Source organism: Podarcis cretensis, assembly GCF_951804945.1.
Source record: "Podarcis cretensis genome assembly, chromosome: 12".
NCBI classification, from domain to species: Eukaryota; Metazoa; Chordata; class Lepidosauria; order Squamata; family Lacertidae; genus Podarcis; species Podarcis cretensis.
The window spans coordinates 9,435,055-9,460,287 of record NC_137181.1 but is presented as its reverse complement, the minus strand read 5'-3'; the positions used below and the strand labels follow the sequence as shown (position 1 = coordinate 9,460,287).

The 25,233-nt window shown below is 46.7% G+C and overlaps 2 protein-coding genes across 2 annotated transcripts in view; one reads left to right on the top strand and one right to left on the bottom strand.

The window, feature by feature from the left end:
- The window catches only part of XIRP1 (xin actin binding repeat containing 1), a 282,674-nt gene that overhangs the window by 30,827 nt on the left and 226,614 nt on the right, over positions 1 to 25,233 (top strand). The window lies entirely within an intron of this gene.
- On the bottom strand, positions 878 to 23,235 carry LOC307199172 (solute carrier family 22 member 13-like). Its single transcript, XM_079946898.1, has 11 exons — positions 23,078 to 23,235; positions 21,568 to 21,985; positions 16,983 to 17,086; positions 14,148 to 14,302; positions 12,472 to 12,640; positions 10,020 to 10,140; positions 9,181 to 9,275; positions 6,671 to 6,885; positions 5,174 to 5,282; positions 3,950 to 4,159; positions 878 to 2,033 (listed from the first exon to the last, which is right to left on the bottom strand). Exons 2-11 carry the CDS (start codon positions 21,937 to 21,939, stop codon positions 1,952 to 1,954), a joined length of 1,632 nt encoding a protein of 543 aa, XP_079803024.1. The 5' UTR covers positions 21,940 to 21,985; positions 23,078 to 23,235; the 3' UTR covers positions 878 to 1,951.

Genomic DNA, 25,233 nt, shown 5'->3' with positions numbered 1-25,233 from the left:
AAAGGGACTTGGCAGATGTACAGAACACATGTCACCCAAAGAGTTTTCTAACTGCAAAACCTGGTAACTGGGCCTGGAACTTGAAGCATTGCAAACAAAATGTGTGTTTCTCCACTACTGAGATTACTTGGGGAGTTGAACTGGTGGGAAAGTATTTGCACGCGTTTCAGCACTAGACGTGAGGGGGAAATGCAATTCAGTTCACATTCGAAGTGAATATTGCGCTTTCTGAAACATTCTAACCAAGACACATTCATCTATCAACACTTGCACTTCTCCAAATTCTGAAACACATTTCTAATGTGTGTATATATTGGTGAGAACAACATGCAAAAATGAATTGTGCTGGAGAATGGAGCATGCAAAAAAAAAAAATTATGTATGTTAGGAGAAATTCACACTAAAATGCTGGTGAATGTTCACAAGGACTTAAAAAGCAGAATTGCACATTGCTATGGGGAAAATGTGGATGGCTGAACCTGGAAAAATGAGAAACAGAGGGAAATCAAAACTGACCATGTTGCCTATCCTTACCTGACATGCAACTCTGTGGCCCCTCTCCATCTTGTCACCTGCTTCTACCATGTGAAACTGCTTTCTCATCACCAGTTTGTGGCTAATTTATACAGTGGTACCTCGGGTTAAGTACTAAATTCGTTCTGGAGGTCCGTTCTTAACCTGAAACTGTTCTTAACCTGAAGCACCACTTTAGCTAATGGGGACTCCCACCGCTGCTGCCGCACCACTGGAGCACGATTTCTGTTCTCATCCTGAAGCAAAGTTCTTAACCTGAAGCACTATTTCTGGGTTAGCGGAGTCTGTAACCTGAAGCGTATGTAACCTGAAGCGTATGTAACCCAAGGTACCACTGTAAAAAAAAATGGTGGAAAGCACTAATAGTAGTTGGTCAAACTTGCCTGGAAGCTCCCACCCTCTATGTACCTCTATAATCAACAGTACCGTTCACAAGGTCCATTCTGTCAGGGGTCCTTTCAAATATTTGCCAGTATCTTCACCTATTCTTCACTTACTTTTGTTTACAATATTTTTAGACCAGTCTTCGGCAGAAGTGTCTCAAAGGAGCGTACAAAAAAGAAAGAGGGAGAGAGAGAGAGAGATCATAATATGTTAAAATTAATTAAAAACCAGGGACACAGATAAAGAAGAGCAGCCACAAAATGAAAACAGTGAAGCTGGAAAAAGCTTCCATTTTACCAAAAGTGCCGTATAACATAAAGGTCTTCATTTGCATTCAAGAGGACCAGGTGGATAGAAGCTGTATGAGCATTCTGAGGGAGAACATTCCATAGTTCTGGGGCCACAACAGATAAGCCCCTGTTCTTTTTTGGGGGTGGTATTCAACCTCACCTTGATACAAGATGGAATTTCAAGTAGGATAGATATTAAAGGTTGGACTGTGTCTTTTGGATCTCCTTGAGATGGTCACCCTTTGGGCTGCTTATGGCTTTATTGGTCCAAAACAGCTGATGAATTGGGCAAATGGATAGCCACACACAGGTGTTTCAAGACACATGAAATATACCAGCCTGAACCGGTCAGAAAAAGAGACTTTATTTAACAGGGATGGGGAACCTGTGGCTCTTCAGAGATTGCTGGACTTCATTTCCCTCAGCCAGTATGACCCTTGGCAGGGATGATGGGAATCGAAGTCCAATAATATCCAGAGGGCGACTGGTTCCTCATCCCTGCTGGATGAAAAGGAATGGCAATCCTGACTGGTGTGACTGGGAGGCTGTTTTAAAGGGGCACGACACCTGCTTTTCCTAAGTACACATCTGGATCATTGGGACTTGCAGGGCTGCATGTTTTCCTAGGCAACCTGAGCATGACGGGTGAACAATCGAGAGGTATGCCCACATCATTTGCCTGCTAAAATCTTCCACAGATGTCCCACCATTTCTTTGGACTGCAAGGAGATGTGATGTTTCTGCTAGAGGTATGTGCTGCTGATATGTTCTTTCGTTTTGCCAGCTTCTTTCTGCGCGGGTTTTTCCCCAAGAGCATTTTTGGACCTAATGGAAAGGAACACAAATAAACATCACGTACAGCAGCCCCCAATTGCCCCCCTATCCTCATCCCCACCCATTGCCATCTCTTCCGTGGAGACTTCCAAGCTGTCACTCTTCTGTGGTCACCTGGGGTGAGCAGAAATGATCACCAAGCGATATTCGCAAGCCAAAATAAACTTGCTTCTTTCGCCTTTCCTTTTCTTGTTTACAGTTTGGTAAGCTGGTTCCTCTCACTGGAAGTGAGAGCTGGACCATAAAGAAGGCTAATCGCCGAAGAATTGATGCTTTTGAATTATGGTGCTGGAGGAGACTCTTGAGAGTCCCATGGACTGCAAGAAGATCAAACCTCTCCATTCTGAAGGAAATCAGCCCTGAGTGCTCACTGGAAGGACAGATCCTGAAGCTGAGGCTCCAAGACTTTGGCCACCTCATGAGAAGAGAAGACTCCCTGGAAAAGACCCTGATGTTGGGAAAGATGGAGGGCACAAGGAGAAGGGGACGACAGAGGACAAGATGGTTGGACAGTGTTCTCAAAGCTACAGCATGAGTTTGACCAAACTGCGGGAGGCAGTGGAAGACAGGAGTGCCTGGTGTGCTCTGGTCCATGGGGTCACGAAGAGTCGGACACGACTAAACGACTAAACAACAACAACAAGCTGGTTCCTAGCCTAACAGTGATTTCATTCATTCAAGTCCCACCCATCAATCATAGGCACGCTTAGGGCTTAGTCACAGGCAATTAACAGCATAATTAGTAATCACATTGGGTGTTGTTGTTCTTTAAATTACCTATTGCACAGGGGTGGGGATTGTTATCAAGATCACAGTGCAATAATAATAATAATTTTATTATTTATACCCCACCCCTCTGGCTGGGTTTCCCCAGCCACTGGTTTCCCCAGCGTGTAGAGAGGGGATTTCAAACTTCCTCTCTTCTGCCACAATCTCCATGAAATTCTTCGTCCATTCCACTCGCCCCCCTGCATATTAATACAAACTTAAGCATAGGTGCTGACGCCTAGAAGCCATGGGGTCTTCAGCCCCCTCCCCAATACAATATTTGAGGGACCCAAGTTGATGGGCACACTACATCATGTGATTGATTATGCATGGAGGAGCTTTCCTCCCCCACTAATATTTTATTCAAGTTGGCCCTCCTGAATTTAAGCTTCCCTAGCATTTTTTTAAAATGCTACGTGTGGGGTATGTGTGGCAAATTTCACAAATATTGCTGGTCAGGAAGAAAAGCTTAAACTGCAATTTCAATAGCAATGATATTGGGGAGGGGGAACCACCTAATATTTTATTTCTTAAAACACTGAACTCATCCACCATTAACCCTGTTACATGGACTCAGGTCTTGGGAGAAAAACCCATTTTACTCAGTGGACTTAACCAAAAAAAGAGACAGCACGCTTAATTGTTAAGCATGTAAGGACAAAAGAAGTAATTATAATTTATTAGTTTTCATGTTATTTTATTCTGTTAAAGCAATTAGAAAAAATATTATGTTGGGAAGATCTCACACAGATGAAAGGAAGCCGTGGGGAGGAGGGGAGGGTTAGGTTGAATTTGGGAAATAAAATAATACATGGGACAGCAAAGGATATAATAGATTCTTATAGAATAGTAATATATTGTAACAAGAATAGAAGTTCAAAAGGAGAAGTAAATGTATTTTTAGTATTTTCATTATTGTAATAGTTATTATTATTTCTTATCGGTAGAAGGCAATGTTAACTTTGGGTTCTTTGTTTTGCTGTCTGTATAATTTTCTTAAGTCAATAAAAAAAGAGAGAGAGCACAGAGGCAGGTGTGGAGGAGGCAAGAATGGAGCAGACTTAGTGTATGCAACGTGCAAAAAATGTCAGCCTCTTAACTTCTTATGCAGAGCTGTTCTAGAATCCCCTGCAACTCACCTCTGGCTGGCTGGGGATTTGCCAGTGTCGTCCTGGAGATCTTGGTTCCGTGTCTCAGGAAGGAAGAAGCAGAGGATTCCCGCGGCCAGTGCTATGCCCCCAAAGATCACCATGGGAATCGCAGGGTGGAACTTGTCCAGGAGACCCACAAGCGGGGCAAGGATGCCCCCTATTCTGGCAGCCATGGAGCACAAGCCTAAACTGCTTTGCCTGGTGGAAGTAGCAAAACACAGAGAGCGATGCCTGAGAGGAGGCGCAGACAGGTGCGCCCGGCCAGGGGCAAGTTTCCAGAAGTAAAGAAACTGCCCCGTGCATAAGGATCAACAAACATATCTGTTTTGGTATCTCTGACCTTCTCATTTTCTTCAATCTCAAATTCACTTCACCGCAATGCTGCACCAGTTTACGATTTTGTCATTTTTCTGCACTTTTTCACTTCATTGCATGCAATTTTGCCCAGCATACAATGTTTCGCCGGCTGTTTTATCAGTCGCGATGCATATTTAAAAATAAACAAAAGTCCTTCCAGTAGCACCTTAAGGTAAAGGTAAAGGGACCCCTGACCATTAGGTCCAGTCGTGGCCGACTCTGGAGTTGCGGCGCTCATCTCGCTTTATTGACCGAGGGAGCCGGCATACAGCTTCCGGGTCATGTGGCCAGCATGACTAAGCCACTTCTGGTGAACCAGAGCAGCGCATGGAAACGCAGTTTACCTTCCCACCGGAGTGGTACCTATTTATCTACTTGCACTTTGACGTGCTTTCAAACCGCCAGGTTGGCAGGAGCAGGAACCGAGCAACAGGAGCTCACCCTGTTGCGGGGATTCGAACCACCGACCTTCTGATCAGGAAGTCCTAGGCTCTGTGGTTTAACCCACAGCGCCACCTGCGTCCCTAGTAGCACCTTAGAGACCAACAAAGTTTGTTATTGGTATGAGCTTTCGTGTGCATGCACACTTCTTCAGATGCACACGAAAGCTCATACCAATAACACACTTAGTTGGTCTCTAAGGTGCTGCAGGAAGGAATTTTTAAATTTTGTTTTCAACTACGGCAGACCAACATGGCTACCTACCTGTATTTTTAAAAATGTTATCTTCACCGTCGGGGTCACGTCCAACCCAAACGCTGGCGAGATGCACCGCCACTGTCTTCACCTTATTTGAGCAAAATATGTAGAGGATGTTTTTTAGAATACAGTGTGCTTTGTGTAGTAGATCCTCACCTGACAACAGTGGGAAAGACTTCCGCAGAAAACACATAGGTGGTTGAAAAGGAGGCAGCCAACGCAGACTTGCCAATAACAGCCAGGACCGTCACAATCACAGGGAAGTCTGGGCAAAGACAGGCAGTGAGGTTAGAAACTAAATAACAAAAAATGAAGGTAAGGCATTGTTGAAAGACCACAGGCCTAGGAAAATGTCTAATCCAGTTCTGAAATGTCGCCTATGGTCCTAGGGATATCCAGAGCTACTCTAACCCAGGAATGCATGGGTAGTTGAAAGGTTTTCTGGTGCCCATTTGCAAAAAGACTCTGGTTCAGTGGTAGAGCAAACACTTTGCTTGTAGAAGATCCTGGGTTCAACCTCTCCATTTAGGAGAATCTCATGGTGTAGGAAATGGCGCTCTACCCAAGCCCCCGGAGAAATAGCATCAAATTTCTAAGGGACGCGGGTGGTGCAGTGGTCTAAACCACTGAGCCTCTTGGGCTTGCCGATCAGAAGGTCAGCGGTTCGAATCCCCGTGATGGGATGAGCTCCCATTGCTCGGTCCCAGCTGCTGCCAACCTAGCAGTATGAAAGCATGCCAGTGCAAGTAGATAAATGGGTACCGCTCCGGCGGGAAGGTAAACGGTGTTTCCGTGCGCTACTCTGGTTTCACCAGAAGTGGCTTAGTCATGCTGGCCACATGACCTGGAAGCTGTCTGCGGACAAATGCCGGCTCCCTCGGCCTATAGAGCGAGATGAGTGCTGCGACCCGAGTCGTCCACAACTGGACCTTATGGTCAAGGGTACCTTTACCTTCAGCCCAGGCCATGGGAGGTCTCTGTCTCATTTTCTCCTGTCAAGGTAATTGTCATGCAAACCAGTGTGCCCTGTTTTGTTTTTTTCAGAAGTTAATCCCTTGAGAGGTTCAAAGAAAGGAATAGGAGGGAAGAAACAAGGAAAGGAGGAAATGGATGGAAGAAAGGAAGGACACAAAGTGTAAGAAAGCAAAGTTGAAGAGAGAAGCAGCTGATTACTCAAGCCATGCCTGCAAGGGCATTGCTAGCTACTTAAAAGTCCTGGCGTTCAGGCTCCAGATTTGCCTGTGGCAAATAACAGGGTGGGTGGGTGCACTTTATAGAGCATCCAGCCTCCTTGTAAGCAACCCTTTAAAAAATTTAGGAGGCATGGGGCAGAAGATCAGGTCCCCAGTGCAATAGACCCAGAGCCTTGTGGCACCCCATAATAACTCCACCAGTGCCTTGCTGCTGTGTTCTCTTCACATACCTCAGGGGATTCCTGAACACACAGAGACACTTCTGAAACAGTCGAAGGCCTGTGGTTCAGACCTTACAATGAGGGATGTTGAACTCCAGCTCCCATCATCCCCCAGCCAAGATGGCCAATGCTCAGGGATCATGGGTGTTGAAGTCGGGAACATCTGGGCAGCTGCAGGTTCCACTTGCCTGCCTTGCAGTTTGCCTTCTAGGTTTTCTCTCTCAAGCGGCTTTTTGTACCTTTTGGAATAGCAGGGATGAGCAAACACACGACTCCGCTCAGGAGAAGCCAAACGGCCTGGCATTTCTTCCTCCCCATCCACTGAAGGAGGAAGATACAGGAGGCTCGAGATGGTATTTCCACAGCTCCAAACACAAGCTGGGTCATGTAGATGTCCAAGCCAAAATCCCCAACATGAAGGCTCACTCCGTAATACACAAGACTGTCTGCAAACCTGAGAACCAAGCAAGAAATTGCTGTTCATTCTGCATTTATTACTATTGTTCATTTTAATATCTGGCTCACACAAGCCCACCACTAAACTTCAGTGCTAGTTAGAATAAGGGCACAGCATTGGGATGCAGTTCCACAAAAGAATGCAATAACGCAGGCTTGGGTGAAGAATTCAGTTTCTTCAGACTCTAATTTTTCATTTTCAATGGGAGAACTCATTCCTAGCCCTCCAGGCTATGACAGGCAGTGTTTAGAACTGTTGAAACCAACTCTGTTTTAGCTGCCTGAGACTAGCCCTGCTGCCCTTCTGGAAACTATAATAAAACAACAACAAACCAAAAGGTCTCATTCAAGATCGATAAAAACAGCCTAAAAACTCTGCCTGTATGTAGCATATGCCGTTATTTTGTTTTTACATCTGGGACACAGCATACACATTTCGCCCATTCCCAAAAACATTCCTTTGCATATCCTCCCACATGGTTAGGCAAACTAAGGCCCAGGGCCAGATGCGGCCCAATCGCCTTCTAAATCCGGCCTGCGGACAGTCCAGGAAACAGCGTGTTTTTACATGAGTAGAATGTGTCCTTTTATTTAAAATGCATCTCTGGGTTATTTGTGGGGCATAGGAATTCGTTCATTCCCCCCCAAAAAAAAAAAATATAGTCCGACCCCCCCACAAGATCTGAGGGACAGTGGACCGGCTCCCTGCTGAAAAAGTTTGCTGACCCTTGCCCTCCAACATTCCTCAGATGAAAATAGGGACAATTCTGACTCCCCCACAACTGACCCTCCTCAACCCCCCCCCATTTATTTATTTTTGTCCCCTGCCCCCCGAGCATTTCCAGCACCACCAAAACACACACAGCCTCCGCCATAATGAGAAAACCCCTTAATCCCGGTTTTGTTTTGTTTTACTCTTCGGTAGATTTACAAAAAGAAAAGCACACACCAATGAACAAATTTTAGAAAGGGGCAAGATTAGACGCATCCACACAAAGCATTGAAACAGAAAGAAAATCAGGACTCCTTGTGTTCCACTCTGCTCCCTGTTTCTTCCGTGCCCTCTACCTTTTGTAATTCCAGGACTATCCCTGTAAAATAGGGACACTTGGAAGGCATGCATTTGTTCTATTTGATGGAGAGATATGCATGCAGATGCCAATGGCTGCTTTCTATCACATTGTTCTGCCTGAAATGTGCAGTCACTGCCAAAGGCCTTCTTCCATCCCTTCCCCATCCAAAGTAAGGTGAGCAGGGACTTGAAAGAGGGGCACCCTCTTTGCCGTACCCTCTCCAAGGAGGCCTGCTTGGCACCAACCCTACTGTCATATTTGACACAACTTTTTGTCTGTAAGGTTGGGCAAAGTTTTCGTTCTGCCCGTTCCACTGATTTTCATGCTTCCTTTGCAGGTTGCTGCTCTTTCGTTTATTTGATCATACTTGATATTTAAGAATTGTTTTCTGGAGCGCGTGAACTGCGCTTTCATAGCCACCCACCCGACAGGTTTTACTAAGAGTGGCCTTGAAATATTTCAACCAACGAAAGTTAATTCTCAGTAAAGCAACCAAGCCATTCACGGGGCAAGAGAAAACTCCGGAGCCTTAGACCAAACAGAGCCTCATCGGATAGAAGTCAAAGGTTTTTCTATAAGCCACTGATTATTGTATACCTAGAGAACTACAGCATCCTAAAAAGCAGAGACATCACCTTGCTAACAAAAGTCCGTATAGTTAAAGCTATGGTTTTCCCAGTAGTGGTGTATGGAAGTGAGAGCTGGACCATAAAGAAGGCTGATCGCCGAAGAATTGATGCTTTTGAATTCTGGTCTGGGGGAGACTCTTGAGAGTCCCATGGACTGCAAGAAGATCAAACCTATACATTCTGAAGGAAACCAGCCCTGAATGCTCACTGGAAGGACAGATCATGAAGCTGAGGCTCCAATACTTTGGCCACCTCATGAGAAGAGAAGACTCTCTGGAAAAGACCCTGGTGTTGGGAAAGATGGAAGGCACAAGGAGAAGAAGGGGACGACAGAGGATGAAATGGTTGGACAGTGTTCTCGAAGCTACCAGCATGAGCTTGACCAAACTGCGGGAGGCAGTGGAAGACAGGAGTGCCTGGCGTGCTCTGGTCCATGGGGTCACGAAGAGTCAGACACGACTAAACGACTAAACAACAACAGAGAACGAATAACAAGGAAGCTTCAGCTGGTGATGCCTTTCCATGTGGACATTGGATTTTAAAAAATAAAATAAAAAACTGTACTGAATTAATATCGTTTGGAATACTTACCAGACTATGACCATAATTAAAGTCAAAATCCTTAGATGCGGCTTCTTGAAAATATCCAGAATATTCCCAGATTTCACCTTCTCTTCTGGAGTGAGCTTCAAAATGTGCGAGACAAGAGAGACACAGAACATCAGCCAGAATCAAGGATGGCTGTTCCCAAACTGGTGCCCTGCAGGTTGGACTGCAATTCCCATCATACCCATCTGCCAGGGCAGCTGTGCTCGCTTGGGCTGATGGGAGTTTTAGTCCCAAACAGCTGGAGTGCCAGGTGGGTTAGCAAGTTGAGGCGAGACTGGAGAGATTCCACTCAGCCACAAAATTGACAGGAAGTACTTGGACTCGTCTCCCACCCCCAGCCCAAATCTCACAGGCCTATGAGGCATTAGGGAACCATGTAAGCCCGATCGGGGGGACCATTGGCCCTCCAGGTGTTGTTGAAATACAACTCCCATCATCCCCAACCATGCTAGCTGAGGCTGATAGGAGTTGTAGTTTCACAACATCTCATGGAAGTTCCCCACACTTAATGTAAGCTGTCCTCCATATCTCCTTGGAGAATGGGTGGGATATACATTTTATAGTAAATTAAATAAAATGAGAAGGAAGCGGTGGTTTGGAGAGGCAGGGGGACAGCTAAATAGTAGATACTCAAGGTGGATAAACAGATGTTTTTTAAAAAAGTCAAATGTAGTTTGATGAGGGACTCAAATATTGCAGGGCAGGGATCTCTCTTTTTTCAATGGTCTTGTTTTCCCCTTCCCCATTGCACCGTTTGCTTTTTCCATATCCTCCCCAGACATTTTCAGAAAAGGAGCAATAGAAATCCCAGGCTTTGCTACCTGGTTGAGTAGTTCTTCTGAGACGGTTCGTTTGTTAATGGAAGCGGCTTTTCGAAGCTGCTTTTTGGCTTCCTCGACCTTCCCTTTTGTCGCAAGCCATCGCGCAGACTTGGGAAGAACCCTGAAAAAGACAAGAGTTTGTGAAGCATGGCCAGTGCATTAACCTGGAAAGGAGCTGAGCTGGGTAGTGGTCTACTGTGCTCTGGTCTGGCCTGGTAGAAACGGGGGCAGACTTTGGTTATACGGCACCCTCAGCGAGGCCAAAACTTGGCACCTCCAAATGGACCTTCTCAATTATGGATCTTCTCCATTTTGCACTCCCTCGGTGCCCTGTGCAGGGGAAATGCCTGCGACCCCTAAATCTGGTGCTAGTAGAGCCCAGAAGGCAGCCTTCCTCAAACTGTGCCCTCCAGATGTTGCTGGATGTTGCTCCTTTCATCCCTGGCCATTGGCCCTGATGGATGGGGATGATGGGAGCTGATGGGCACCAGGTTGGGGCAAGGCTGCATCAGAACCCTTGGGACTCCATAGCACTGCAAAGAGAACTTCAGTAAACATTAACAGGCCAGAACAAAATCACAGTTATAATGATGCGATCAGGATCCAAAATTAGATTTCGGCCATTAAAAGAGACAAAACAAGCCTTCGAAGAATATGCATGAAGAAGGCTGTTTATTTTATCTAGGTCCCTAAAAGGTAAAGGTAAAGGGACCCCTGACCATTAGGTCAGTCGTGGCTGACTCTAGGGTTGCGGCGCTCATCTCGCTTTATTGGCCGAGGGAGCCAGCTTACAGCTTCCGGGTCATGTGGCCAGCATGACTAAGCCGCTTCTGGCGAACCAGAGCAGTGCACGGAAACGCCGTTTACCTTCCCGCTGGAGCGGTACCTATTTATCTACTTGCACTTTGTCGTGCTTTCAAACTGCTAGGTTGGCAGGAGCAGGGATTGAGCAACGGGAGCTCACCCCATCACGGGGATTCAAACTGCCGACCTTCTGATCGGCAAGCCCTAGGCTTTGTGGTTTAACCCACAGCACCACCCGCGTTCCTATCTAGGTCCCTAGTAGATCTTAAAACACAGGGTAGATAAGAGTTGGTGCCACCATTTCACTTAATCGCTACACACTGTATATTTTTACATGCAGTCCAACTGTCATGGCCTGGTTGGACGAAGTGTTTGAAACTCCAATTGTTCTAGGCGCATTTTGCAACAAGGAATTTCATTAGCACAAGCAGTTTCTGAGCTCTGGGAGCAGTACTCTGCCTAAGATTTCAGATTACAACTGCAGAGTGGAAGGAAAGGAGGACCTTTTTCTGCCTCCCCACTACTCTCTGAAGACTGGAGACCCTCTTAAGAATATTAGGGGGGTGGGCAGGGGAAGGACCAGACCATGTGAAAAATGAACATAATATTTTAGCTGCAGTTCATTCATTTTCTGCTTTGTATTCTTGTTATAAAAAAGCGCTCCTAGACATTCCATTGTTGCACCCAAAACCTAGGTTTAAAGTGCCATTTAACTCCTAGCTTTCACATTTTAGTTTCTAACACTGGTTGGACGCAGAAGAATGTTGGGAGGAACCAGCTCAGAGCCCAGGGGTCGGCGATGGGACAATGATGAGTGGCTAGAGGGAGAAGAGGGAAGAAACTGGTAGGTGGAGGTTTCGGAAGCTGAAAAAGTAACTGGGTTTAGTGAGCAGGAAGAGACTGTGACAGAGAACAGACCAGAAGCAGAGGCTGAAGAGGAGAGGGGCCAAGAGGCAGAGATGAGTCTGGCTCATAGCTGTCAACTTTTCCCTTTTCTTGCGAGGAATCCTATTCGGAATAAGGGAATTTCCCTTTAAAAAAGGGAAACGTTGACAGCTATTTCTGCCTGGTGAAGAGACATAGGTATCTCCCCCTCCTGTTGTGACAAGATCCCCACCTCCCTGGTCTCCAAGAACCAGGAAAGGCATGAAAAGGGCGGAGGAGAGGTTGGCTGCACATGGGCACAGTCTCTGATTGCTTGGGGAAAGCCCTGGAGCAGAAGGGCCGTAAGCAGCTGTGGGAAGGCGGGGACCTGCAGTCTCCACTGCTTCATAGGGGCAAGCCCTACAGGAGATGAGTCACTGTGCTCAGTAGACCCGACACTCCTGTGCAGATCCTGTTTTTGCTAATACAGTGGTATCCCTGGTTACGAACAGGATCCGTTCCGGAGCCCCATTCACAACATGAGCAGAATGCAAATTGATGATTTGATTTGATGTCATTTTAAGTGTCTATGCATGCATGAGCGGTGAAACTTGGAAGTAACCCTTTCCGGTACTTCCGGGTCGCCGCGGGACGCAATCTGAAAACACTCAACTTGAAGTAAACACGACATGATGTATGACGGTAAAGAGTTAATTCCAACTTGCTCAGTGCGATTTACAGCCGGCTTGCTCCTGTCTCATTTCTGGTCCTTTTGCACACTCACCATATGTAAAAAAAGAGGGCAAATGCTGGAGCAGAGCCAGCAATCTGGTAGAGTCTCCAGTCACGAATGGCGTACGCCAAGCCAGCCAAGGCCATCTGCCCAAGAGCGTTGCTGCAGTGGCTGATGATCATCGCAAGCGGGCGATAGGAAGGCCCGACCCACTCTGAAGCTAAAAGGGTTCAAGTTACAGTCAGTATCTGAAAATTAAAAGAGCCTGCCATTGACAATCACTTGCATTTTTTAAAACAACCCTGACTTTATTATTGGCTGCTTTTAAATAACCACATAAATTACAAGAGCAAAGTATATTTCTAGGTGGATAAGAAGGAAAAGTAACCACAGATGTTGATGACAGTTCAGAAATGTGCGGGAAACTCCTTGTTTGCCCCCCCCCTTGTCCCCCCAGCGCCATTCATGCAGCCACACAGAAGAGGCTACATTGGTAGCAAGCAGAGGAGCATTTTGACCCATGCAAATTAGGACTGAGTTTTGCATTTCTTCCAGAAACACATCAGCTGTGTGGCCATAACTACTGCAGCATGGACCTGTAAGGTAAAGGTAAAGGGACCCCTGACCATTAGGTCCAGTCGTGACCGACTCTGGGGTTGCGGCGCTCATCTCGTTTTATTGGCCAAGGGAGCCGGCGTACAGCTTCCGGGTCATGTGGCCAGCATGACTAAGCCGCTTCTGGTGAACCAGAGCAGCGCACGGAAATGCTGTTTACCTTCCCGCCAGAGCGGTACCTATTGATCTACTTGCACTTTGACGTGCTTTCGAATTGCTAGGTTGGCAGGAGCAGGGACCGAGCAACGGGAGCACACCCAGTCACGGGGATTCGAACCGCTGATCTTCTGAACGGCAAGTCCTAGGCTATGTGGTTTAACCCACAGCAGCACCCGCATCCCAACATGGACTTGTACTCTGAGGTTATTTCTTCCCTAGCTGAGAGAGCCAGGGTTAGCATGTTGGACTGGGAACTTGGAGACCAGGGTTCGAATCCCCACGTGGCCTTGCAGCTCACTCAGGGCTTATCCACACATTCATCAGCTGGCGCAACGAGTCAGTGCATCCAGCTATTAACCAGAAGGTTGGTGGTTCGAGTCCAGCCAAGGACTACGGTGGGCAAGATTCCTACATTACAGGGGGTTGGACTAGATGAATTGTCATTTGCTATCCAGATGTTTTAAGGGACGTGAGTGGCGCTGTGGGTTAACCCACAGAGTCTAGGACTTGCCGATCAGAAGGTTGGCAGCTCGAATCCCCGCGACGGGGTGAGCTCCCCTTGCTCGGTCCCTGCTCCTGCCCACCTAGCAGTTCGAAAGCTCGTCAAAGTGCAAGTAGATAAATAGGTACCGCTCCGGCGGGAAGGTAAACGGCGTTTCCGTGCGCTGCTCTGGTTCGCCAGAAGCAGCTTAGTCCTGCTGGCCACATGACCCGGAAGCTGTACGCCGGCTCCCTTGGCCAGTAAAGCGAGGTGAGCTCCGCAACCCCAGAGTCGGCCACAACTGGACCTAATGGTCAGGGGACCCTTTACCTTTATCCAGATGTTTTGGACTTTGGCTCACATCACTGTTGTAGCCTAAAGCACCTGGAAGACTCCAATTGGAAAAGGCTGGGTTTTGTTTTTTTATGGATGGCAGGGCCTGAACGTCCCCAGAGAAACTTAAGTGTCTTACTTAACGCTGCCATGCTGATACTGATCCCGGCAAAAGCAGCGCCCACGATGAATCTCAAGGCGATGTAGAGGTAGAAATTTGGCGCAAAGCCTGCCCCGACACCAAAGGCACCCATGAGGAGGAGGGTGAGCAATATCATCCGTTGGCTACCAATCCTGGAGGAGGGAAATGAAATGTGTGAGGGAGCTCAGAACTTGCACCTCGCAGGAACATAGGAATTTGTCTTATACTGAATCAGACCCCCGGGCCATGTAGCTCAGTGCTGTCAACGCGGACTGCAAGTGGCTCTCCACAGATTTAAAACAGGGGTCTCATCCTGCCCTCTTGTGTTGCTGCACATGAAAAGCTTTCCGATCTGCTAGGCAAGAAACCCATGAGGTATTTTCATTCAAAATGTATTCTATATCCGTAGTGGCTTATTGCAAGATAGATGCTTTTGCTCATTTTTAGTCACATCCTCACCTATGATTCGGTACATAAAGCAAATAAAGATGTTTTAATATGTCTAGAGACAATGGGTAAAACAAACACCATTAGCTGGGTAACTTTTTAATGCTGATTGTATTTGTATTTGTTAAAAAACTGTTGAAAATTTGTTTTTTTTTTTTAAAAAAGAAGTTTTATTAATTTTGTTGTTATACACATAACAATTTTGTTCTTATACACATTAAAATATATATTTTTTGAGGGCCTTTGAACCTGACATAGCTGGGGTGGGGGGCTCAGCACATCTCAATCCAGCTCTGCAAACTCTACCTCATTTAAGGTGTGCCACAGGACACCCTGAGAGCCTTTCAGATTCAAGGCATATAAATGTGTCGTGCAATTGCTTCTTGTGTTAAGATTCTGGGAGAAAACGGCAGATAATCGGGCCTTCAAACACAACCTGATTTTAGTGCAGCATAACTAAACAGCGAGAGAAGCTCCACGCAGCAACTCAAACTGGAAGGAGCAGGCATGCAAGTTTGGGGTACTTCTGCATTCAGGTGGCCTTGGTGTTGCAAAGTGCCTTCCTTCAGCTTCGGCTCATGAGTCAGCTGCGCCCCTGTCTGGACAGGGATAGGCTAACTTCTGTTGCCCATGCTCTGGTAACCTCTGGGTTAGATTACCACAATACATTATATGTCGGACTGCCTCTGAAGATGGTTTGGAAGCTTCACCTGGCGTAGAATTTGGTGGCCAGTTTGCTCACCGGGGTAAGATGGCTTGAAACTATAACGCCAATCCTGGCCCAACTGCACTGGCCGCCAATTAGTTTCCAATTCAAAGTGCTTGTTTTGACCTATAAAGCCGTAAATGGTTCAGGAACGCAACACAAGAAGGACTCTCTGTATATGAGATCATCATCTGAAGCCCTTCTTTAGTTGTCTCCTTCACAAGAAGTCTGCAGGGCGGCAACAGGAGAACAGGGCCTTTTCTGTGGTGGCTCCCCATTTCCGGAATGCTCTCCCCAGAGAGGCTCGCCTGGCGCCTTCATTATACACCTTTAGGCACCGGGTGAAAAGATTCCTCTGCAACCAGGCCTTGGGCTAATTGAACCATCTTATTAACTATGGGGGCTATTGTTCTTTGTTTGTTACTGTGTTTCATATTTTTTTGTTTTTATATTGTACGCTGCCCTGTGATCCTCAGATGTAAAGGTAAAGGGACCCCTGACCATTAGGTCCAGTCGCGGCCGACTCTGGGGTTGCGGCGCTCATCTCGCTTTATTGGCCGAGGGAGCCGGCGTACAGCTTCCGGGTCATGTGGCCAGCATGACTAAGCCGCTTCTGGTGAACCAGAGCAGCGCACGGAAACGCCATTTACCTTCCCTCCGGAATGGTACCTATTTATCTACTTGCACTTTGACATGCTTTCGAACTGCTAGGTTGGCAGGAGCAGGGACCGAGCAACGGGAGCTCAACCCGTCACGGGGATTCGAACCGCCGACCTTCTGATCAGCAAGCCCTAGGCTCTGTGGTTTAACCCACAGCGCCACCCGCGTCCCTAATCCTCAGATGAGGGGCGGTATATAAATTTTAACAACAACAACAACAACAGGAGCTGATCAGGTGAAACCCACCAGCACAAAAACACAACCTTTACTATATTTTGAAGTGCAGTGCACTTAGCTGATGGTGCTACCCTAGTTGTTGTCCAAAGCTACCTGAGGTAATCTAAGCTAAACTGACGGGCCAGTTCACTAAGGTCATAGTGGATCCATTTCTTCATAAACTATCAGCAGTGGGTTCTGTCTTGCCCTTGCTTCTTCTAGAAATCTGTTTTGCCTCTCAGGCACACCCTGAGAATCGCTGCCCACACTCATCTGACTGGGCGTTCCAGTGCACAACTGGAAGAACAGGAAATGTTTTTTTCTGGCAAAGGCACATAGAAAGTGCAAGGAGCTAAGCAGGGCACTGAAGCTCCTTCTCTGCCATCTTTTCTTAAAATTAAATTGGTACACCGTCCTATAGTCCCAGGCCTCAGGGTGGTTACAACACAAAAACACAAAATAAAAACACAAAATACATAACAAAAACAAAAACAACCCAATCTTCCACCAGGCAATGGCCATACATTTGAAAAGCCTTGAAGGTCAGAAACTTGGTTGTTGTTATTAAACGGAAAAGTGAAAGATGGGAAACTGCATTGTCAGCAACCAGCTGGAGATGTCTAGATTTGGAGCCTTCTGTTTCCGAAACAAGTGTTCAATAAATATAATAGGTAAACAGCCTCAAAGTTGTGGGCAAATCCCCTCCCCTCTAAATGACTGAAATACCTCCCCTGTTCACCAACTGCAGATGGAGTGGCCATTTTCTCTCAGCCGCAACATGAAATCTCAAAAGTTATGCTTACCAGTCGCTCAGTGGGCCAAAGACCAAGGCTCCCACAAGAAGACCTGACATGTAAATGGATTGAGAGATGTCTTTTAAGTCCTTTCGGTCGCAAACCAAGTTGAACTAAAGGAAAAGAAGAAGAAAGTGCCTTTTCCTTCCATCTCCCAGCACTGCATGGTGTATATTATACGTCCCCTTTTCTTAATTTGACTGACTTTATGATTCATGAATTACAAGCCGCGCTCCTCAAAATTTTGCCTGTTTTCCTTAAGTCACCTAGATCAGCCAAGCTCAGGAGAAAAATAATACTGGATAATACTAACTCTGTTGGTTAGAGCGAGGTGCTGATAACACCAAGGTTGTAGGTTCGAGGCCTGTATGGGACAACTGCATATTCCTGCATTGTAAGGAATTGGACTAGGTTAGGGCTGCCAAATGTCCACATTTTTCCAGACACGACCAGGATTCAGGCAGCTCTCGTTATCTCCCGCTTGGACTACTGCAATGTGCTCTATGTGGGGCTACCTTTGAAGGTGACTAGGAAACTGCAAATAATCCAGAATGCGGCAGCTAGACTGGTGACTGGGAGCGGCCAATGACACCATATAACACCAGTCCTGAAAGTTCTTCATTGGCTCCCAGTACGTTTCCGAGCACAATTCAAAGTGTTGGTGCTGACCTTTAAAGCCCTAAACGGCCTTGGTCCAGTATACAGTGGTGCCCCGCAAGACAAATGCCTCGCAAGACGGAAAACCGGCTAGATGAAAGGGTTTTCCGTTTTGGAGGTGCTTCGCAAAACGAATTTCCTATGGGCTTGCTTCGCAAGACGAAAATGTCTTGCGAGTTCCTGCGGGTTTTTTCCCCCTCCCCCCCCTTTTTCTAAGCCGCTAAGCCGCTTATCAGCTGATCCGCTAAGCCGCTAAGCCGCTTAACTGCTGATCCGCTAAGCTGCTTATCAGCTGATCCGCTAAGCCGCTTAACAGCTGATTCGCTAAGCCGCTTATCAGCTGATCCGCTAAGCCGCTTATCAGCTGATCCGCTAAGCCCCTAAGCCGCTAATAGCGCTAATCCGCTAATCCGCTAATGGGCTTGCTTCGCAAGACGAAAAAACCGCAAGACGAAGAAACTCGCGGAACGGATTCTTTTCGTCTTGCGAGGCACCACTGTACCTGAAAGAGCGTCTCCACCCCCATCATCCAGCCTGGACACTGAGGTCCAGCACGAGGGCCTTCTGGCGGTTCCCTCATTGCGAGAAGTGAGGTTACAGGGAACCAGACAGAGGGCCTTCTTGGTAGTGGTGCCTCCCAGCAGATGTCAAGGCAATAAGCAACTATTTTACTTTTAAAAGACAACTGAAGGTGGCCCTGTTTAGGGAAGTCTTTAATGTCTGACGCTGTATTGTTTTTAATATTGGGTTGGAAGCCGCCCAGAGTGGCTGGGGAAACCCAGCCAGATGAGCGGGGTATAAAGGTAAAGGTAAAGGTACCCCTGCCCGTACGGGCCAGTCTTGACAGACTCTGGGGTTGTGCGCCCATCTCACTTAAGAGGCCAGGGGCCAGTGCTGTCCAGAGACACTTCTGGGTCATGTGGCCAGCGTGACATCGCTGCTCTGGCGAGCCAGAGCCGCACACGGAAACGCCATTTACCTTCCCGCTGGTAAGCGGTCCCTATTTATCTACTTGCACCCGGAGGTGCTTTCGAACTGCTAGGTTGGCAGGCGCTGGGACCGAGCAGCGGGAGCGCACCCCGCCGCAGGGATTCGAACCGCCGACCTTTCGATCGGCAAGTCCTAGGCGTTGAGGCTTTAACCCACAGCGCCACCTGCGTCCCTTGCACAATAATACTAAATTCGTAGTAGTAGTAGTAGTAGTAGTAGTAGCAGCAGCAGCAGAATGGCATCCGGGCGGATTTTGGCCGATTTGGCAAAATGTCCTGGAAAACCCATACGTATGGCAAGGGGGGTGCGCATTGGGATTTCTGAGTGAGTGCTGTGAGCACCACCCCCTCTGGTCACTCCTTTTCCCCAGATCACACCCCCCACTCCAAAAGACAGAAGGCAAGAAAGTATGCAAACACACATTTTGCATTTCCAGAGGAAGTAGGGCAAAAACTCCACTCTTCCTCCTTCAGATTTACGTACTTTTCAAGGGAGGAAAAGGTAACACACACACCCCTCACCATCTCATGTGCAAGGGGGCAGGGCTAACACAGGCTTAATGGGTGCCAGGGGGAGATCTGAAGGATTTCATTATGCCCACGGGCACAATGTGGGTGACTCTTGCTTCAGGGCATGCTGGGCATGCTGTGTGACCCTGAAAATGCACTCTAGAAGTCACCCTACAATTCTGCCATACTCCAAGTGTCCTGTTTTACGTAAGGTAAAGGTAAAGGGACCCCTGACCATTAGGTCCAGTCGCGGCCGACTCTGGGGTTGCGGTGCTCATCTCTCTTTATTGGCTGAGGGAGTCGGCGTACAGCTTCCGGGTCATGTGGCCAGCATGACTAAGCCACTTCTGGCGAACCAGAGCAGCGCATGGAAATGCCGTTTACCTTCCCGCCGGAATGGTACCTATTTATCTACTTGCACTTTGACGTGCTTTCAAACTGCTAGGTTGCCAGGAGCAGGGACTGAGCAATGGGAGCTCACCCCATCATGGGGATTCAAACCACTGACCTTCTGACTGGCAAGTCCTAGGCTCTGTGGTTTAACCCACAGCGCCACCCGCATCCCTTTTCCTGTTTTAAGTAGGACATCCCAAATCACAGAAACCAATCCCAGCTTCTCTCTGGATTCCGGAATGTCCTGTTTTTTGGTCCAGCATTCTAGCACAACCCTGCTGATGATGGCCAGAGTGCATCCCTCCTGATGTCCCATTGGGGAGAGGAAAATACTGGAGGGTGGATGTTTCTAAAGGACCAGGGAGACACGTCAGTGTAGAAAAGATCCCCAAAGGGAAGGAAGTTTGAAAACCATGGATCTCTCTCTCTCTCTCTATCTCTCTCTCTCTCTCTCTCTCTCTCTCTCTCTCTGTGTGTGTGTGTGTGTGTGTGTGTGTGTGTGTGTGATGTGTGTGAGAGAGGCTAGGGGAGAGCCACTTCACTCCTCAATTTCTTAGGGTCCTGGAGCCCTGACATTTAATCGCTCCATAGTCCAAGACACTCCAGTCCTCAGAAAAATCTGAATACAGACATCCCTAAGGACTCTCTCAGGTGTTGAGCACCAGAGGGAGTAAAGGTAAAGGGACCCTTGACCATTAGGTCCAGTCGTGACCGATTCTGGGATTGTGGCACTCATCTTGTTTTATTGGCCGAGGGAGCCGGCGTACAGCTTCCGGGTCATGTGGCCAGCATGACTAAGCCGCTTCTGGAGAACCAGAGCAGCGCACGGCAACACCGTTTACCTTCCCGCCGAAGCGGTACCTATTTATCTACTTGCACTTTGACGTGCTTACTGCCGACCTTCTGATCGGCAAGTCCTAGGCTCTGTGGTTTAACCCACAGTGCCACGTCTTTACCATCCCCCAAAAGCAAGGGAGCCGCAGCCTGGAAGAGGTCATTCTGGGTGGCAGAACTGGGGAACTCCCTCCCCACAGAAGGTATGTCTCCCATCTTCCCTGTACAGTTCACCTGGCCTTTGACAGCTCAGGTGTTTTGCCTTGGGAGACCTGTCGCTACTCCACTATACAGTGATACCTCGGGTTAAGTACTTAATTTGTTCTGGAGGTCCGTTCTTAACCTGAAACTGTTCTTAACCTGAAGCACCACTTTAACTAATGGGGGCTGCTGCTCTGCTGCCGGAGCACAATTTCTGTTCTCATCCTGAAGCAAAGTTCTTAACCTGAGGTTCTATTTCTGGGTTAGCTGAGTCTGTAACCTGAAGCGTATGTAACCTGAAGCATATGTAACCCGAGGTACCACTGTACACTGTTTTGTTCTGAATGGTTCCAACCTGTGTTTTTAAAATCATTTTTAACTGTTTCACTTTTAAAAATAAATCAAGTTTACAATTTTATTGTTGTAACCTACCCTGGGAACTCCTGGTTAAGAATCGCAAATCGTAGCCCAGTTAATTAGGTGGAGCTTTTACCACTGTATTATCAAAACCTCTAAGCGGTTTCCATCACATGTAAATTATATATTAAAATTGCCAATAAAAATGAGATGTTAAAAAGAAGTTAGCCTATTTTTCCCGAAAAAAATAAAATCAGCAGTTTAAAAAATTCACCTCTTGAGATAGTTGCATGTCAAAATGCATGTCAAAACAATTATCCCCTTGGCTGGCCACTCATGTCAATAATTATTTTGTATTGTTCTTACTTTTTGTAGTGCTTATATGTACATTGTGGTACACCACCTTGATCTTTTATACAATCTTGCAGCTAAAAGACTTAAAGAAGGTGATTGCCACTAGTCTATCCACAAGTCATTTCCTGTCCTGTCAGTTTCGCTATCCAGATCTTTAACTGTAGGGATAGCAGGTGAATACCAATGTTGAAATCGCTTTAAAGCAGTGTAGTACAAATCGCATGTGACACACACACAAACACATCTACCACAGAAGAGACAGGACCATGTTTTGTTAACAAGGAATATACTATACTCACCTCTGTCAGCAACGACGGCTTTGGATCTGTGGGGTAGACCCAGCCATCTCGGCAGGCTTCTGTGGAATTTTGTCCGTCTTTTATGATTGAATCAATATCGCCTTCCACAGGAGTAAACATGGAGCATTCCTCAAAAGAGCCATCTGGTTTCCTGGGAATGGTCAAGTTCAACTGCTGCTCTTGGGTCAGGTTTTGGGTAATATTCAGGATCCAGTTCGTGTTGCAGTGGTGAGGCACGTCCATGACAATGAAGACTTGTCCGAACATGTGAAAGGGAGTCAGGAAATTTGGGATGCAGATCAGCAGCACCAGCCATTTCTGAAACCTGCCGAATTCTCCGATCACCTTCAAGATGTCTCCAAATCTGATCATTCTGGGATCTTTGGCAGCAGGTCTGTATCGTTCTCACATCTGGGGACTGAAATTAATCTTTAAACTTAATTGTGGCTATGGATAAGGTGAATAATTAATCAGGCTTTGGCTTCTGATAAACTTGAGGAATCTATCCTATCACAGCAAACGCCAAGATTAAAAACATACTTTCCTGCAAACGCTCCCTTATTGTTGCCTTTTTCTGATTCAGTGTTGATATTGTTTCGATTTCAGTATAGATTTCATCTAACCAAAAAGGAATTGAGCTTCAATGTGTGATCCTAAGTGTACACCGTACTTTTAAAGGACATTTAGAGCAGACCCCCCCTCTCTCACAAAGAACTTGGGAACCTTAGTTTACCCGACAAATCTACAATTCCCAGCCCCCTTTGTTAACTAGAATTCCCAGAATTCTTGTGGGGTGGGGATGTTGGACTGGTCATGTTGTTTGGATGCCTGATCATTGTCTTACAAAGCAACTTCTCTATTCCGAAGTTAAGAATGGAAAACGTAATGCCTGTGGACAACAAAAGAAGTTTAAAGATGCTCTCAAGGCAAATCTTTAAAAATGTAGTATAAACACCAACAACTGGGAGACACTGGCCTGCGAGTGCTCCAATTGGAGAACAGCTTTTACCAAAGACATCATGGACTTTGAAGACACTCAAGCTCAGGACAAAAGGGAGAAATGAGCTAAGAAGAAGGCCTGTTTGGCAAACCCTCACCGTGATCAACTCCTGCCTGGAAACTAATGTCTCCACTGTGGAAGGATGTGTGGATCCAGTCACTTATGGACTCTCTGTTAAGACCATTTTCATGGAAGACAATCTTACTCAGCTACGAGTGATCGCTAAAGAAGAAGAATAGTGATAATTGCAAATTATTGCAGAAATGAAAAATGAGAAACTGCAAGAACCAAAATTATCAGATCCTTCCATCCCTGCTCTGGAATAAAAGTCTCCACTGCCCAGAGTCAGGCAAGCTTTTCTATGAGGAAGCTTTACCACTGAATCTAGGCACCAGCACAATTCCTGAGCTTTGGGTGCAAGAAAGAAGCACCCAGTTTCACATCTTTATCTCTACACACACACACACACACACACACACACACACACAAACCTTTGCCAATGCTACTTACTTCTTAACAGCCGTATCTCCTTCCCTTGCACCCTCAGGGAAAAAAAGAAAAGGAAGTCTAAGGGTGAAAACGTTCCGTGGAGGAAAGTCAGCAACACTGAGGCGGTTGAGACATCAGTAGGAGGTCAACACACCCTGAATTGGGCACCTCCAAGAGAGATTACCATCTTCGCCGGTTAGTGTAAACTTTTGCAATATATCAAAGTATTGTTGCATTCAAAACAACATACAGAGGAAGAGGCGAGGCAAACCTGTTTGAATCGCAGAATTCCAGACGATCTGAAAAGTCAACCAATGGTGGCTGGTGCCCACTGGAAGCTGGTGCCCAGGGCAACCCAGTAGGATGAGTGGCAGTGATGTTTTTCTAGAAACGGAAGTTCTGGAACTCAGCCTTGTTCTCTTAGAATGGCAATGGCACTCAACGAGTTCCAACAAGTTCCGGCTGAAAAGAAAGCCCTGATGAGCAGGGTACAAATAATAAAGTTACTATTATTAGCCACATAAGCAGAATTCATCATGCGAAAGGCTGGGCTGGATGAATCCCAAAACAGAATTAAGATTGCCGGAAGAAATATCAACAACCTCAGATATGCAGATGACACAACCTTGATGGCAGAAAGTGAGGAGGAATTAAAAAACCTTTTAATGAGGGTGAAAGAGGAGAGTGCAAAATATGGTCTGCAGGCTCAATATCAAAAAAATGAAGATCATGGCCACTGGTCCCATCACCTCCTAGCAAATAGAAGGGGAAGAAATGGAGGCAGTGAGAGATTTTACTTTCTTGGGCTCCATGATCACTGCAGATGGTGACAGCAGTTACGAAATTAAAAGACGCCTTTTTGGGAGAAAAGCAATGACAAACCTAGACAGCATCTTAAAAAGCAGAGACATCACCTTTCCAACCAAGGTCCCTATAGTTAAAGCTATAGTTTTCCCAGTAGTGATGTATGGAAGTGAGAGCTGGACCATAAAGAAGGCTGATCGCCAAAGAATTGATGCTTTTGAATTATGGTGCTGGAAGAGACTCTTGAGAGTCCCATGGACTGCAAGAAGATCAAATCTATCCATTCTGAAGGAAATCAGCCCTGAGTGCTCACTGGAAGGACAGATCCTGAAGCTGAAGCTCAATACTTTGGCCACCTCATGAGAAGAGAAGACTCCCTGGAAAAGACCCTGATGTAGGGTAAGATTGAGGGCACAAGGAGAAGGGGCGACAGAGGATGAGATTGTTGGACAGTGTTCTCGAAGCTACCAGCATGAGTTTGACCAAACTGCGGGAGGCAGTGGAAGACAGGAGTGCCTGGCGTGCTCTGGTCCATGGGGTCACGAAGAGTCGTACATGACTAAACGACTAAACAACAACAAAGCATTTTGGTGGCTGAAGTTTATGCTGACTAAAAGTTCCGAACCGTTTTTTTAACGGTGGCCCTACAGAAAACACATTATAGTGGTACCTTGGTTGTCAAACTTAATCCGTTCCGGGAATCCGTTTGACTCCTGGAATGGTTCGAAGACCAAGGTGCAGCTTCTGATTGGCTGCAGGAGCTTCATGCACCCAATCAGAAGCTGTGGAAGCCACGCCGGATGTTTGGCTTCCAAAAAACTTCCACAAACCTTGTGGCATTTGGGAGCCAATTTGTTTGGGAGCCAAGCCATTCAACAATCAAGGTACCAGTGTACAGCCATCTAGCCTGGATGTGAATAGGGCCTTATGTAACTTGAAGCCGCTGGGCAGAGGGAGGGAGATGCCTTGGGACATTGGTTGTAAAGAAATGGCAAAAATGGCCGAGTTAATTATTTTTGCATCTTTAGCACCAGAGAAGAGGATAGGTGCTTGTGGGATTTTCTGCATCACAGACCAGAAATAACTTGGCATTAGGTCTTGCGCATTTTCGCTTGGGGCGAGGGGTGTGGCAGCAAAAGGTCTCGAAGTAGCTCTGCTTTCCAAGGTTAATGGGAGGCCAAAAAAAAAAAAAAAAGCTTTTCTTGAAAGATTTCCATGGATGACAAGGTACATATAACGTCTCTGTTTTCAGTTCGTAAGAGTCTTTATCTGCAGGTCAGTTACATCTGGTGTGAGACATTGCTATCAAAGCCATTGTGAGGAGAGAGCAGAGGTGCAATGATTTCCCTTCTTTTGCATGGTATGTTGTGTCA